General features: G+C 32.3%; 2 protein-coding genes across 2 annotated transcripts; both read left to right on the top strand.

Moving 5' to 3' along the window:
• Window positions 1-1,834: 1,834 nt before the first annotated feature.
• Window positions 1,835-4,665, top strand: TRIADDRAFT_64056 (uncharacterized protein; the record flags this gene model as incomplete). Its single annotated transcript, XM_002114196.1, has 13 exons — window positions 1,835-1,882; window positions 2,410-2,466; window positions 2,530-2,628; window positions 2,745-2,810; window positions 2,879-2,981; window positions 3,085-3,157; window positions 3,273-3,318; window positions 3,415-3,477; window positions 3,553-3,645; window positions 3,949-4,089; window positions 4,190-4,294; window positions 4,430-4,522; window positions 4,624-4,665. The coding sequence occupies 13 exons, from the start codon at window positions 1,835-1,837 to the stop codon at window positions 4,663-4,665; spliced, it is 1,029 nt and encodes a 342-aa protein (XP_002114232.1).
• A 5,851-nt stretch (window positions 4,666-10,516) lies between these two features.
• TRIADDRAFT_57821 (uncharacterized protein) lies at window positions 10,517-13,154 on the top strand (the record flags this gene model as incomplete). Its single annotated transcript, XM_002114195.1, has 6 exons — window positions 10,517-10,949; window positions 11,368-11,640; window positions 11,909-12,439; window positions 12,558-12,692; window positions 12,792-12,950; window positions 13,036-13,154. The coding sequence occupies 6 exons, from the start codon at window positions 10,517-10,519 to the stop codon at window positions 13,152-13,154; spliced, it is 1,650 nt and encodes a 549-aa protein (XP_002114231.1).
• Between the last annotated feature and the right edge of the window lie 5,134 nt (window positions 13,155-18,288).

The following is an 18,288-nucleotide window of genomic DNA, read 5'->3' as shown; positions in this document are numbered from 1 at the left end:
GTAATTATAAAATTTCGATCGTAGGTATTCGGTGCAGTGTTTAGTATATTGCAAATGTACTAGTTCCAAATGTGAAGGCCAAGCATTAAATATTTAACGAAATCACTTTGTGAGAAGATCAGGATTTCTTTCAAGCCCCTAAAAACAATACATGTAGCTAGATCAAGGGAATTTCATGACCCACTTCGTAATTCCCTCGCTGTCAGCTTAACTCGATATAATGCTCAATTAACGGATGAGATTATGTACAAACTGTTGTCTGAAACTTCATCGAACTTAATAAATTGATTAATGTCTTAAAAAGATGTATAAATACTGTACGGAATTCTATTATCTTTTCATATCCGACTATAACACCACATATCTATTATAATCTTAAATTATTACTACTCAACGAATCAGCCCGTTATCCTGTTTCTGGTTATATAATACGTTTGTATTTACAATTGCTTGTTCATTGATTTAACTACCATCAAGTACTCTAATGCCACTCAAAAGAACTGTTAAACTCTGACGTACTCACTCTTCAATACTTTTAACTTTAAAATAAAAATGCATGTAACACCATTAACTAGCCACAAAGTTAACGTACTGTCCGATAGTATGTATCAGAGACTGACATTAGTGCTAATTATGGCGCCCGTGCCCGCGCAAACGTTCGACAATAATCACCAAATGCCAGAACACTCTCGTCCAAATTTCAAATCTCGCTCCCATGGAAAGCAGTAATAAAAATTATCGAAGATTACATGAGATAAGCCTACAGTTTGCTTTTTAACCAGTAATCCGATTTCCTGTAGAGCACAAATTCAAATCTGTTATGACAGTTATATCAGTGAAATTGCTGCAACTTTATTATAATATAGTATTTTCACTATGAAATTCGTAAAAGATTTTCAATTTTTCTAGATTATATGCTATCTGGCTGTCGACATGAATACCAACTACAATAAGCGTTTGATGAATAGTCCATCTTCTACTTTGGTATTCTCTAACCTGGACTAAAACTTCAGTTACCATTTTCATTGACGCGCACATCTTTACTAATGACTTCTATCTGATTAATTAACCTTTCAGGTCGGAGCAGAGCACACGATGATGTCACCACTGCCTTCCAAAGAAAAGTGTTGTAATCGGTATACTATGCATTGTAATATATATATTTCGTCTTAAGATTTCACAAAAATGCTAACAAACTTGTCTTGTTAACCATCTCATGATTCCCATGGGTACCCAGCTTCATTCCTGATCGATCATCATCCGACTGGAACGGAAAATTTAATTTATTGCAGGTGAAATCACTGTCTGTTTAATATGCTATGCGATGTGCAGTATCAGTATAATTGTACCTTGTACCTTTCTTCATCCACTTCAACAATAAACAGCTTTTCATAGCTATTACTGGTGTATTTACCAATTTAAATAATTTTAATTTTAACGGAATTTCAATCTGTCTTTGGTATTTTCATTACTAACTAAATACAGTCAAAGGAATCCCCAAATAGAAATAATACAGTATTCTCAGATGGCAACGCGCAATCTAGTAAAGGTTTGTGGTTTTGATGATGTTTATGACTACGGTCCGTAAATAATATAATATTCCTGAGAGAACGTGCGAATGTAAATGCTATATCAGTTTTTTATACGGGTCCCTAGAGATCCGTGGTTTCTTGTAACTCTGCGCTTTACTCGGCTTAAGCAAAGCTTAATGTTACTATTGCGAGGGCAGCCTTCTTGAATAGTAAACAGAAACGTATTTAATGCACTAAACCTTGAATCACATGTATCTACTCACGGATTTCCTTAAACGTATATTCAATGTAAAGAAAATCAGATGTACAATTGCGTAATAGCGAATGAAGTGTTAGGAACAAGAGCGGAGGTAAGACATAACATGGTTTACTAGCGAACTTGCAGGTTTGCTTTGGCTTATTTTTTAATATGTTATTAAAACATCTCTTAACCGAAGCAAACAACACCGAGAGAGATCAGCACTTTAAGAGAAAACAGTTGCAACCTTTTCGAAGTGAGTACCTTTATCTAACGGCAACATGAGATTTTGATAATCTTTTAATTTAATAATGGCGACATACCTGATAACCTGTTTATGATAGTATCAATCCCCTGCTAAAAGAAAATTATTTGATGACTCAAAAAAGCTTATTGCTGGTTATGCAATGTCGCCTCTGGGAATCGATAGGTACTGTACAATTCCTATTACGTTTATGCTTCAAGTTTAAATTTTAAGTTGTATTGCTCATTATCTACCTATATAGTCAAAGTCTGCTGTGTTCAGCAACTAAGGTTAGACCGAAATTATCTTTACATGGTCGATAGCGCTCAATAGTTTAGCCTATGATCCTATTTCACAATGAGTCGTTAAGCTGCATTTTTTTGGTACGGATATAGCCACCTAGAAAAATACCGAAGGCACCGTATAAAGTTTTGGATGCACCAGATTTGCAGGTTACTTTGAGTTAAAGATACCCGGAAAAACCAAACAATAACTTTCCGCCTCTACTCTTTCAGGATGACTTCTATTTAAATTTAGTTGACTGGTCGCCACAAAACGTGTTGAGTGTTGGTCTCGGAACGTGTGTGTATTTATGGAGTGCAAATAACGGGCAGGTAACCGACTCTACAATTTTTATTAATGTTGTTAATGTAAAATTCAACTGAATTTAACCCCAAAACATTGTTTCGATTAACGGGGTGTTATTTACAATGAAATGTTTTTCATTTAGGTTACTAAGTTATGTGATTTCCAAAGTGAAGGAGATTCGGTTACGTCTGTTTCCTGGACTGAAAAAGTATACACTAATTTCTTTTAATAGTGATTTAAACTAATTGAACTAGCACGCATGGCTTTACTTTACAGGGCAATCACATTGCCGTAGGAACTCAGCGAGGCTACATTCATATATGGGACGTAACTGTCTCCAGACTTATTGCTCTTCTAGATGGCCATACTGCACGAGTTGGTCCGTTGATCTCTAAAATATGGCATATATGCTATTTATATTGCCTTTTGGTTGAATTTGTAAATAGATTCGGCTAAAATTCGGGATTCAATTTATATTCCAGGCACACTCGCATGGAATAATGATTTGCTATACTCCGGTAGCCGGGATAAGTGTATCTTCCAGCGCGATCTGAGGTTACTACTTATTTCCTATATCAATAAATAATATCCAAATTTTAAAGAGGTTACTCTAGGTGTTTATGGCATTAGCGCTAGCAAGAATCATTACAACTTTATTTGATTGATCTAGAACGCCATGTTCAATTACACGAAAATTAAGGGCTCATAAACAGGAGGTGCAGTACTACACTTCATCTTGCAGTAACACCATCTCTTGCAATATTCCGTCTTCCTAAATGTTAATCTAATAATGATAACTCACTTATTCGAAGGTTTGTGGTTTAAAGTGGTCGTCTGACCGACAATATTTAGCGTCTGGAGGAAATGATAATAAGGTTTTAAATTTTAATTTATGTAATAAATATTACGATCACGAATACGATTATAATTATCAGTACTTTTTCTGTTAGCTATTTATATGGAACTTGTCTGCCGAGACTCCTATCCAAACGTACGCTGACCATGAAGCTGCCGTAAAAGCAATCGCATGGTCACCTCATCAGGTTCGAGATATAAGCAGGATGTCGAGGAGTCTACATTACTAAATATAACTATCAGCATTCGTTGTTCATCTGTACGTGAATTTTTAACTGCAAGCTATATTGAAGTCTTTGCTAATTTAAATGCTCTTCTGCAATGAGATTTTGCGAAAATTTATGTATGTCCGCAAGTTAGGAAAACGAATTTTATGATTCATTAATTCGGCTACACTACCTTAAAACGAGACCTTTTTAAAGTTAACATTTGCCATAACATTTGGGTTCGTAATAACAATTTTAAGTCAGAAATTTTTTTAATATCTGAAGCATGGTCTTTTAGCCTCGGGGGGTGGAACGGCTGATCGTTGCATCAGATTTAGAAATATTTTGACCAACCAATCAATAAATTGCATTGATACCGGCTCGCAAGTATGCAATTTAGCTTGGTCAAAGTATACAAACGAGTTGGTGAGTATTTCAAGCAGTAAAATTTATGATGTACTATATAGCAACTAATGTAATTAGTTGTCAGCAATCATATATAACTACCTGTAAATTCGCTTTACAGGTAAGTACACATGGCTACTCTAAGAATCATATCGTTATTTGGAAATACCCGTCTCTCTCCAAAGTAGCTGAACTATCAGGGCACACATATCGCGTCCTCTACTTGGTATGATCTATTATTAATTAGTCAACATATCACGCCTTAAACCGAAAATATGTCAATAAGTTTCGTGCAATTAATAATAATTAGTTCACCATTGATAACATGTTTGCTTATCATATTGATTATATACATTATTAGTCCGTTTCACCTGAAGGAGAATCTATTGTGACCGGTGCTGGCGATGAAACTCTCAGGTTTTGGAATGTTTTCTGCAAGCCTAAAGCTAGCAAGGTTAATTCATGTATAAAATATATAGCATAAGTCAAATGGAATCCACCTTTAGATTTATTTATACAACATTCCTATCTAAGACGTTTCTTTTTCCATAATAGGAGAGCAAATCCCTCTTGAACCCTTTTCCTTGTGCAAGATAACGAATGATGTCTACGATTCTTTAATAGGATATTGTAAATAGTGAATAAATATAATTTGAAAGGATTACTCAGCTTTCCGATTGTAACATTGTTACTTACTACAATTCAGAGTGGCAAAACAATAGTTAAATGAATTTTAAAGAAATTTTAGACATAAGTGGTCGAGGAGGGTAAATTCGCTTATGGTACTCATTAGTATTTGAAATGACTTGTTAAAAAATCGAAGTCTAATACTCCTGCATGCATTTATATGGTCATCACATAAACTGTATACAAGCTAAAGAATAAAATACTGATATCACATCCTCATACTCAGCAAGAAATCAGTTAGTTTATTATTGATGCATACATATTCAAACAGTCTCATAAACTAATTTCCAAATCTCTATTATAATTAATTATTCTGATAGTAATTTGCACAAGTATGATCATATCTTGCCCATTTTAACAGATATACAATTATAAGACTGCCAAGCGATAGAAATAATAAAAATAAATAATTACGATTTACCCTAACATTATGGCTCTGTACATAAACAATTATCAACTATACAAATGATCATTATTTGCGTTGAACTATACTACTACGCATTAAAGAAACGTCTATAAAGTTTTTCGTATATATCGTACACATGTTAAACTGCTTATTCATTAATTTACTTGACTACAGGCTAATATGTTGTAAGCATTCAGCCATATAATCCATGCCCAGTCCACTGGTAGGGTTCGATTCTATTTTACCATGCTAACCAAAGCTAAACATTTTCATCCGATAATTCAATCGCAGAATTAGATAACCAATGATACTCGTACCCTGTTGCAAAGATCTTCAAGCACTGAAAAATCTAATAATGTAATACTGCATGATTAAACATTAGCACGAATATTAATTATCTCAGAGAAAAGCTACCTACATGATCATTCCAAGTATTACAAGAATATTCCACATTCCGATGAAAATTCGAAAATAACACAAACTCTGTAGAAATTCTCTAATCTTTTCGCCTTAAAACAGCACAAAGACGGAAAATTAATTAATGTAATACACAGATACCGAACATCAAACCTTACAACTGTGAAAGGATATTTGGTTGCAACACTTCCTAAACTTTACCACAAACCTACAGTTCCTTGACTTTCGTAATGTGCACCCGCTACACCATCTCTATACGCAAATGATAGTTAAGATAAAAGGGGTTTAAGCAGACTTGATGGATACCGTAAGTATCATCGCCGTAAAGATTTTATGTGTCTTACTATGTCAACAAGTGACCTATACAGTGGTAGTAGTGTAGAGATTACAATATTAAATCTTTTATAAATAACGGTACATGGATAATAATTATTTATAGGACGTGTCGTGTCTATCATTTTTTCAGTAAAAAACTATGAATATTAAAGAAGTCTTACAGTCTATAGTTCAGGACAGCCCCTGCGTTTATCAATAGCGTCCTATCATTCGGAAAATTAAAAGAAAGAATAATAATCTTAAGTAATAGAGCAGCTAATTACTACAGTATATTAAATACCAAAAATCAAACATCTGCAGCATAATTAATAAATATATATGCTGTACACTGTATTTAAAATATCAACAAGCACGATATTGTCAGATAGTAAAACACATTAAACGATACTAAGTTGACTACATTAAATACTGTACGAAACGTTTGAAACTTGAAATTACAGAGTATTAACAGATTTAATTGTAAGTAATAATTTACAAGCATTACCCTATAATTATGATATCTGACACCAACGCCATAAAGAAATATTTACTACTGTATTAGAACAAGAATTTTCTCAAGCAAGCATCAGTGAAATTAAACTAAAATTTAAAAGTTAATGCTGAACAGTAAATACTCAGTGCTCGTACTGTACAGTACTGTACACTACGGTACAGTACAAACCTTCTGAAATTTTAGTACCGTAACAAAACATACTGTACTGTAGTAAAAAAAGAGTAAAGCAATTCAGTAACTTTACTGTACAGTACAGTACTGTACAGTTCACCATAAACGATACATACTGTACTGTACACTGTACAGTACAGTATGTCCATAATTACGGTACTGTACTCCACATTCTACAACGGACCAAGTGTGATTACTGTGCTGTACAGTATGTTTTCGGTATGCATGCTGTACCATACAGTGTACAGTACTGTACAGTACAGTACATTCTAGGGGTCTCTACTGTATTTTACCGTACAAAATTACGCTCAGCTCAGCACCATGATGATGTTCTGAAATTTAAATTTCTTGATTGCAGTAAAACATAGTATAAATTATAATATATATATAAATTATAATGGTTAGGCCATGGAGACTTTATTATTAACCGTAACACTTTTTTTTTCATTTTGCTGTATTGAGCTGAACTTGATATTGCTACTGTATCATCACTAAAACACGTAGAGCGTAGCCTGCAGCTCTACCTACGGGCTAAGGTTACGATGTGCTATCTTAGACTCAATTCTTATTACCCGTTCCCTTTTGATTAAGCTGGCTCTCGTAGCAGAAAAATCTAATTTATTTCATTATATTATTTTTAGAAGGACCAGACACTACATATGTACTATTGATGCGATTATGCAAACATAAGGGTAGAGAGTTCAAATTTTTTGATTTGCTATTGGCACAGCATTTTGCATCCCAATAATAATTATTATAAATTAAATTTTTTAACCGAGAGCAACGAAAGTTAGACCAGGAACTACTAATTTCTCTTTAGTAGTCCCTGCTTATGCTCTAGTAACTTGAGCTTTTGTGACAGTGCCAGTGAGAGCAGACGTAATAAGCTACCGTAATGCGAATCATTGTATCTCAATTAGATATGAGCTCGATTTAACTGAATATTTTATTATATTGCTGTCTCTTAAGCAAAAATACGGATTTAACCTTTGTAAATCCATTTATGATTTTTTTTTATTCACAAGTTTAATTCAGAGTTCAATCCTGCTAGATCAAATTTACCACTCAGTTTCGAAAGATTTGCCAAAAAACTACAAGCTGCTTAGCTCGTTTCACTGGTGGTTCATAGAACATCCTCTTATACGTACAATACAACAGTATAGTAACTTTTGAAAAATTTCTTTTTCATATTGCTCGACATTCATTTATAGCCTCTGCAACTTGATAATTTCCGGTGCACTAACAAGAAAACTTAACACAGGGCGTAAGAAAATGTTAAATAAAAAAATGAGGTGACTGCCAAACGCTAAGTTAGCCTGCTTACTCCTGCCATGATTAAGAAATTCAGAACAAGCTCTTTTCTACGTTCAGAAGATTTAAAACATTCTATAATTGGTATACTATAGACGTACATCTACGTGAAGCTGTTACATAATTACAATTACATACAGTATATTTTTATCTACTTATATATACTTATGTATTTGTAACAAAACCTGGTCTATTAACTGTAATGAAAGTGTAGTTCACACAAGAAATTTTAGAATAGCAGATTTTACTACTTGTTCTCTATCGATTGAGACACTACGTACATAACAGCACAACAAGCTCTGACAAACAAGGAAAATTTCCTACAACAGCAGATCTTAGAAAAGAAGGACTAACAACAATGATGACAGAAAAGTGCAGCTGCTTAAATATGTTATCTAACTTGTTTATGACATGATAGTTGCGAAAAACATAATTCAACACTCGCAGTACAGAACTTAGCATCAGAATAAAATTATATGATTAGTATAATATTCTACGAAGCTGAAATCAACATACTTGAATTATCACGAATATCACTTATATATACCTATTATTATTGTTAACAACCCTAGATTTTGGTATCATTTTTAACTTATGTCTAATTCACTTCTACATAACAAGTTGATAACAAGAGCTTATCTAACAGCTTCACTACAGTATTATTATCAATTGCCAATTAAAATCAACCAATTTTTATACCTCTATTTTTCTTCTATAAAATTCCGGTGACCATAATAATCAGAACATACCGTAATTTACCTGTTCACTGCATGACAACTTGTTATTAATAAAGCTTGAACTATCTATATGAGATCCAAATATTTTTACTGTGAAATATCTTAATACTATGTATATGAAATTATGTAGTAAGAATCGATAAAATATAATTAGAATCGAACTCCATGTACGCTAACAAATAGCATTTCGCAATTGTAAGTATCGTAGACTTAGATCGAAATATATTAAAACTTACTTGAATTAATTGAGTAATTTAGAGACCTAGATTTCGAAATGTTATCCATGAGATAAATCACGATAATAATGATTCATTGTAGTATAGGGCTGCTCCCTTGCTACATGTTTCATCCATCGCTTTAGACAAGATGACAATGAATAATAATCGCTATGTACTATTAAAGATCACTATTTGTCATGGTGAAATGTCCGTCAATCGTCTTTTTACGCACAACCAAAATTGGGCGTGTACAGTTAGACATACGTAACGATTAATTAAAAGTATGATAGTTCCGATCATAAGAATGACAATTACTTGCTATGAAATATTTATTTTGTTAAGCGATTTTAGCAAAAGTATCACAATTTCTGATTTGGTAAAATTTCAGTATGATATCACTACCGTAGCTTTTCTGCGGTGTAAGGATGTAAAGTTAATTAAAAAAAGGAGCCATGAGAACATTCTGGAAGCAAATCGGAGTAAATTTAAGTTATTATTCGCCTAGTAAATTATTAAAAATAATCACGTTATTCTGTAAATTAGCATACAAGCTAAGCATTTTATAATATTAGCCAAGTGCATCTATCTGTGATTATGAAATGAAACGGAAAGAAGAAAATAGACAGGTATACATATGCAATTTAATGACATGATAGAATTTTCGAATGAAATCCAAGAAGATTTTAATAGACTTATCTCGGTACTCTTTAAAAAATAAATCTTTAAAGCCGGGTACATTTAAACACCAAAATATTAAAGCAGTGAATCTATTTGTTATATACCAAAATAAAAGTTGCTTTGTCGATGCTCTAAGCACATTATTAAATTGCTTATTTGCACATGAATAATTATTATTAAGCACTACTACTTATGCCTAAAAATTAAATTTACAGTACTTGTTATATAAAGCTAATCAACCGAAAGAAGAAACAGAATTTTGCAAAGATAATTATTTAAAATCATCTTTAACCCATTTAAATTACATTTTAGGCATTAATTTTTAAGAAATCATTGCACCCGTTAATTGATAACTTAGCCAAATTTTATTCCGCAAAACATTTCACAATGAAATTATAAATCTACATATAAAGAGCTTCCAATAAACTGTAAGCGATAGCGGGACTCAGTATGACAAATGAAATAACTTCAATTGTCATGGTTGCAATTATTTTGCAAATATTGTTGTCATCAGATAAGAATACATTATGCAAACAATACCTGTCATCCGTTCTATTGGTTATCAAGAAGCTAATGTAAATAAGATAAAAATAATACGAGTGTATCAATTATACCAAGCTGTTACTGTGCTGCATCCCCGCAAAATAATCCTTTAAGCGTACGAAGTCGATACTTTATGCTGATGGTTAAAAGAAGTTTCAGACGCCATTTTAGCTTAACATAATTTATTTCATACCGATTTTACAGTCCTTGTATACCAACTTGTCACTTAGCTACTAAAAACCTACTAAAATTTCGTTTTATTTCAAATCATTTTAAGTTATAATACTTTATTCAGATTGACTGATATGTACCTCACGACATTTGGAATAAAGGACTTTTAATTCTTTTTCCAACCATATTGAACGCACGAGGGCAGTCATTAAATTAATTTAAATTAAAACTTTCATTTTTCAATGTTAGCCTCCGCAATCAATTGCCGCTCTTTATTCCTATGGCTAAGTGGCTAAAGCTTTGCTATATGCTGCTACTCTTTAATGTCGCCGCTTTAAACTTACCAGTAACCGAAGCCATTTTAGCGACGCCATCTGGCAAGACTTACGCAAGAATAAATGAGGATATAATTTTATTATGTACAGCCAAAAAGACCGATAACTCAGGAAGAAACTTAGAATTACTGACACTGACACTTCAGAAGTCCCCATTCCCACGGTTAATGTTAATTATTGGTCCTTTTAACGAATATATGACTGGCGAAATTAAGCCATCAAATCGTATGAAAAGTTTCTACAACAAGACTTCAACAGAAGTAACATTGGGATTAACCATTAAGAATTTGGTCACCAGCGATGGCGGAAACTATATATGGACAGCCTCATATCAACCAAACCATGAAAAAGTCATAACTACAACAGTCGTTGTTATGAGTAAGTACAGCAAATTTAGATAGAGCTTATGCAAAAAAGAAAGTAAAGTTCTAGTAATTATTGATAGTCGTTACAAAATATAATTTTTCCTACAGCAGCATGTAAAATCTTTTAAATTACGACTTTCCCTATAAAACTTATCATCTATTAACTATATCGAAGCAGATTGATTATTGTATTTGGTTTTACTGTACTAAATTCACACTATTTAAACCCTCAATTACAATTAACTTGTGTAATTCAATCAGAATAGCGAAGTAGCACCTATGAACTAGTAGCAACACAGTCGTGATATAACTAATTACTGTGTGATATCAATTTTACATTTCAAGAACAATAACCTCTATTAGATTATGATAAATTCTTTGTAGATTTACCAATGCGATAGATAGTCTTCAATGTAATGTAATTTTTTCAGGCCCACCGGAGCCTCCTGCTTCTTTTAAGCCTGAGAACCTTACGAATTCCTCAGTCTATTTTTCCTGGAAGCCGGGATACGATAACGGCTTCAGGCAACATTTTATAATCAGATGTAAGGCACAAGGTCTTTCGCAACATCTTGTTAACACAGAAACAAATCAAACATCACTGACGATGAAAGGTCTTAGAAAGAACACGCTATACATCTGCTCTCTGTCTGCAAGAAATCGAATTGGTGATAGCGGGACTTTAGGAACTATGTTTATAACTGGTAAGAGTTCGGTAATGAAATGAAATCTCACGCTTCCTAGTTTGACGTCCTCATCATCCTTTGTAAATTACGTACATAATTAAAATTATTGATTTCAAGTATCTGCAAAATTACAGTTGTTGTACATGGTATAACAACTTGCTGATCATATACGGAATTGTAAATATCATTTTAGTTAATATTGCCTTAATATTTGAGTTGAAAGATGGAATATATTTGGGTATACATTAATTCTGATATTTCGTATCACTGCACATTTTTATGATAGGAAACTACGGTCCTAATCCAACAGACACTGTTATTGCGCTAACTGTCACCAAAAGTACAACAACATTCTCGACATCTCCTATCCAAACTACCACAACTCCCATCAAAACTATCACAACTCCTATCAAAACTACAACAACTAATCATATACCTACTACAGTTGCCTCAACGACGAAAACTCATACTGTAGAATCATCAGTACCTACTAGTTCTCCAACGTGGCTATACACTGATAGCTTTACAACTTCGGATATTGAAGAAGAAACTGCTACAGTCTCTATTGGACAAAGTGAAAATTCAGTTAAAACTGAGCCGTCGACACCTTCATCGACTTTAATTGGCGATAGTACCGATAATGTTATATCCAACTCTAGCGATGATAGTACACCCAGTGATAGTTACGTGCAAACTACGCAAACACCCGGAACAGACGAAATCGTAACTATTGAAAATAAGACACCAAGTAATGCTAGGAGATATCTCCAAACTAGCAACTATTTCTATAGCAATTTAGCGATAAGATTTGAAAATAGTATGTTTTAAAGCTATTTTTATCGATAAAATATCGCCTCTGAAACTATGACTTATTTTTAAAACATTTTAATAAGGTAATAACTCTACAAGCATTCATAATAATCTAACAACGCTAGAACCAAAAACGGAATCGACTACAACCTTAAAGAGCACTTCTAGTGCTGAGACTGTGGTCAGTCATCCTTTTACCGATGGAATCTCAACCACAACATCAATCCCTACTATGACTAATCCAGTAGCGGTTACAACCGGTACGCTTCAATGCATTGAGTTATTACTTCGATCTTAAATAATATTTTTATAAATATAATTTTTAAGCCTTCATACTCGTATATCATTAAAAATTTCAGATTTCTCTAAATCAACGACTGCAAATGCTCTGCCAAATATCGATGGTGGATCTATCATTGGAATAAGCGTTGGATTAAGTTGCGTGCTAGTTATGCTCGTAATTTCAGGCATTATTTTTGTAATGAAGAGAAAATCCAACCATAAAAAAAGGGAGGAAGGTAAGAATGTATTTTCGAATGAAAGCAATGTTTTCGATTGAAACTTCTGTCGTTCATTTTATTGTATCGCGTCTTCTTATTTTAGTTGAATTATTCTACTTTCACATTTCCAGTAATCCAGCTATAGTTGATATTCATTTTCGATTTTTATTCACAAAACTAACGATAGACAATTTCATTAATCGTTCCTACAAGGGTACATGAGTCCATATTTGTAGTGTTATGGAAGTTCAGATCCAGTCTGAATTCAAATAAATATCCACAACAATTGATTAATTAGTCACTTATTATGTAGCAACCACTACGTGGTTATGAATTCAAAATCGATAAAGACGATCGGAAAATCTATATTTATCTATTTATTATCATTAATTATCAATTATGCTATAATTAATCTTGTCAAACATTTAAAATTAGTCGAGTTTAATGTGATGATCGATCAATTCATGAAATAATATAGATGTATAAAAAATTAATAAGTACTACAATAACCAGATTACAATGCTCATTCTTTTGGTATGATACCCAATTAATTTTTCATACACAAAGATTCATCGTATACTTTGTGGCTTACTAAATTTTGAATTCTTACGCTTACAAAATGTTCTTATATCGTCGTAGAACCTACTCCTGTCTGAGGAAGAATCAAGCCTGATAAGATTCACTAATTCTCTGATTGAGAATATTTTGTACAAGAACTATACGATTTTGGTCCCTTAACTTAATTTGACATCCACGAATCTATCACTAAAATAATATAATAGCTGCATTTGATATTTAAGATTACTTTTCTTAATGTTAATAATACCGATATATCACGGTTTAAAATAAGTACTGTATATTCAAAAAAGTAATAAGTTTAAAATACGTAAATATCGGTTTTAATTTAAAAAAATAAGCTACAGAGCATCGTGCTTAAGACGATAGATGAACATTACTACACACACTAATTAACTTACGAGTTATGAAGCGAGTTGATGTCGAAAATTAGCGTGTCTAATATTCAACCCGATACAAAAGCGTAACATCATAAAAGAAGAACTATTCATTTACAAATGCTACCGGATAATTTCAAGAATGCATTAAACCATAATAAACAAAGGCATCATTCCAAACAATGAAATTTTTTTACTTTTGCTGTGAATGAACTACAATGAATGGATGTGTCATTACTTTAGTATCATGCAACAATATAGTAATCGGAACAAAATCATTTTCAATTGTCAATCAGCAATTAAAATGTGCCAGAACGATCTTACGGGAAAAAAATTAATTACAATAGGTACCTTAACAACTATTTGGGTAATCTGCGCGCACAGAATAAGAGCGGACAATTAATTAAGAATGACAGTATTAATTTCTATGGCAACTAACCCTGCACTAGGAAGAGCTGACGCTTGTACATTATCGCTTAAGTGCTTATATTTATGGCGTTTGATTCTTACCTATACTTTCATTACGACATTTATTAATACCAGAATAAAAAATGGTCCTACGAAACTGTAAACTAGCGAAACGTTGTATCTTACTTAGAATACAGCTTTACGTGTATGCTACAACTTCCGTGTTAATGTACAGTAATATGTGATGTATAAGCAGCACTTGTAGAGAAAACCCTGTATTAATTGTAGTGCAAACTTACCTTTGTATTATAAAGAAGCTGACGTAATAAATACAAGATTTCAACTCCTACCCATGATGCAGTTAAAATCGTCGAGATTGCTCCTTAGAAAAGGCGCCAAATAACGCTAAATACATCAATTAAAACAATACTTAGATCCCCATGCTGGACCTATTGAAAGGTTCTATCTTTTTATCTCGCAAGATATGTAAAATGCAATGTAGATGTAGTTATGAAAAGTAAAAGTCAGAGCATAAATCGATCTTTAGCATTTGCTCTTCCTTATTTAACGATAACTGTCTGCGCAATCTGTATTGTACCGGTATTAACGATTTATGGTACTAATCATCCGTTGCGCTAGCTTCATTTGCTAAGTTTGAAGCTTATAAACTGAATATATCTTACCATGGCTGGGAAACTATACTCGTCGTACATATATCTATTTCTATACAGTAACTGACTACCGTACTTCAATAAATCTATCCCTATTAACTATTTCCTATTGCCTTAATCCTAGTTTAGAATTCACAGAACGAAAAATCGCATGTTTGTTCTTCCCAAATAACAGGAATCTAAAAGTGTATAGATAGCTTACAAAACATATCCCATTTTTCAATCAATCATTTGAAGATACAGATGATAATAGCCACTCTATAAATTTGTCGCTCCCTTAGGTTCGGTAGTAGGTCAGCCGATTCAAAGGCATTCGCAATAATCTTCTACTAGTTGCAGAACTGGCTTACCAAAGTGCTATAGATTATTTTAAAAATACGATTAAAGTATATTATATAATTATCGGGCGACAAAAGCAAACTTTGAAAAACACCTTCGGAAAGCTAAATCAGAAATTAGAAATTAAAACCTTAATTTATTTTAATAGGTAATAAGAACAGCAATTTATAGTTGGATTCGTAAGAGAATGAGAGCCATATTCCTTAATATGATTTTAATTAAAGTAGTGCATTACTTTTTTAGTATGGTTGGCAGTATCTGCACTGCACAGGAATAAAAAAATCCAAAATTCTTTTAAGCTAATTACTATAAAGCAGTTCCCAAAATCGCGTCATCTAACATATTCTTACATCTATAGAATCTAGCTGCGATCGCGAAAAAAAATTAGGCATATCAACATAAATACTTCAAACAGTGCGCTCGAATATTAATGATATGGAAATTAGTATTTAAAATTGTTAATTCAAATGAAGAATCAGTTTGCATTGCGATAATTATTGCCTTTTCAAGTGTTTTATCATACAATGCATGTTGCCACAAATTGCATTAGTGTGCAAATTAACAGTAATCCGGGGACTTTTAATTTCTATATTAAAAGTAATTAAGACACTATTATAACGCTATCTTCGAAGTAATCTCATCGCCTTGGGCCACTAAAACGCTTGCAAATCCGGACAATGTGTCTAATAAAATTTTTGTAATACACTTCAAATATCGCAACCTATTACAAACCTTTACAACCTATTATCTCAGAAAATTATCCATAAATGAATATTTTTATTAATATCCATAGTCTGAATCACTAACTGCATTATCTAAAGATTGCATAAAGTAACAAAATGATGTAGTACTTGATTGGTTTCTTTTCCCCAACTGCAAGCCAGTTGATGTAATGCATAATATACAGTATTTCTGCAATAGAATTTCATATCAGGTTTCATAACGAATCTTTGGGTTGTAAGTGAATTTACATGTCGAAAAACTTCCGCAACAAATTAATAGTAAAAAAATGCTGAAAAGTAGACTATTCATACTGATTGAAATAAAGCTCAACCTTAGTAGAAGAGATGCTACGATCACTAGGTGCCCTATTTCAACTATCAAACCAAACTGAAAATCGATAACATTATATGATTGGGTGTTAACCTAAAAATTAGATACATGTAGCAGTGTACAATGTAACGTATCAGATCCACTGATAACTTTACAACTTTAACGTAGCAGAAATGAGTTGGTAATTTAACCATAAATTATCAAAAATCTCTTATTTCAGGAATTAATTCATGGTATGTCAAAGTCTAGAAAAAGTTCGCACAAAATCATAACGCATCATTTAAAAGTGTTGCTGATTGATATGTCTTAAAATTAACTAATTATTTCAGTCATTGATGTGGTCTTATCAATAATTTTTACATCTTATTAATAAAATAACTTAAGTATCATGAGAAAAATGCTCCTTGATCAACTAAAACAGTTACGAACTATTAATAAATAATTGACATAGATTATAAGGTTAATCTGATCGTAGTGTTTGTATATTTTATTAGTACCTATCTGGTAGTTCATAAATAACATTTTAAAAATTTACCATTTATATTCAGAAGAATTTTGTAGAGTATAACCTTTTCAGGAACTTTAAAGTTACATTATATGGAGCAAATCCAACATAATTTTTGAAATAGACACTTTCAAATAAAATTGGTATTAATAAATCTAATTATAAAGGTAACATAATGTTACATACGACCTATTCAATAGCTTACTTTATTGCGATTCTTTTCAAAACTATTCATAGAACATTATATATAAAAGTACTAATACATGCAATATGATTTCGATATTTATTATTAAATTTGAGTAAACAAAAATTTTGCAAATAATAAAATATAGTCTTAGCTAACGAACTTTCAGAGATCTATTTGTATGCAGGTATTAAAAAACATCTGAAATTCATTCAATTAAGAAACGCGTTTTACATAATAGCGAAATTTTATCTTCGAATTATCCTGATTTTTCGGCGTTTAGACTCCATCAATTTTAGGGCTGTCAAATAGACAATAACCGATAAATTACTTTACGTTCAACTAATGCTTAATAAATTTGCCTTCAGATAAATATTGTGATATATGGCTACTTGCTAACCCCTTTAGCATGATAACATAGTATTTAGAGAGCAAGTTTGCTGTATTGTTTATGCATCTAGGCCTATATTTGTTTGAAGCTGTAACGTATACAGTATTGTATACTCGCAATCATCTATTTACAAAAGTAAATCTGATATTAAGAAATTTATCAAGTGATTGTAAATTTTTCATCAGAAAACTGCACGATCATCTATATGTACCCCTAGACTAAGTTGCTACTGTAAATATCAATTAATTAATATTAGCATTACTTTCTAGTCGATAATTTTATTATTATATAATCTCTTCCTAATATAGATTTGATTGTAGTTAACATCAGTAGATAGCTTTGATTTGATTCTAATGCTATTAAATATAATTCGTATATCTGAACTGCAATAGAAAGTGATTATAAGTTTTAATAGAAGAGCTGAACTCGCTCTGTATTCAGGCATACGAATCAAAGACCATAATTTGTGTATTACCTTTATTAACAAATCTTTTTCGATAATGATGCAATCAGTAAATAGAGTTTAATTTATTTCGTCTGCCCTTACGATTCAGTAATAATTATAACTCTCGTACTGTGGTCACTGCTATAGTTCATGACAGGCATTAATTAAATATATATTTAACACGTACGAGTACTTGACTTACAACATCAGTTTCAATTAAGGCATTAAGCTACCATTTGACTTGTAGCAATTAGATGTACGATACTAGCTCAAATACCCATCACTTCGCTGACGGTACTGACTCCAGTAAAGCCAACCAGTTTACCTTAATCAAGCTACGGGCATTGTATGGACAGCTCCATGAAAGCGCTATACTTATGAGTACAGTAATAGTACGTTTACGTAAA

Source organism: Trichoplax adhaerens, genomic scaffold, assembly GCF_000150275.1.
Source record: "Trichoplax adhaerens TRIADscaffold_7 genomic scaffold, whole genome shotgun sequence".
Taxonomy (NCBI): Eukaryota; Metazoa; Placozoa; class Uniplacotomia; order Trichoplacea; family Trichoplacidae; genus Trichoplax; species Trichoplax adhaerens.
The sequence above is the reverse complement of the archived record's forward strand: the minus strand, read 5'-3'. Positions and strand labels throughout refer to the sequence as shown.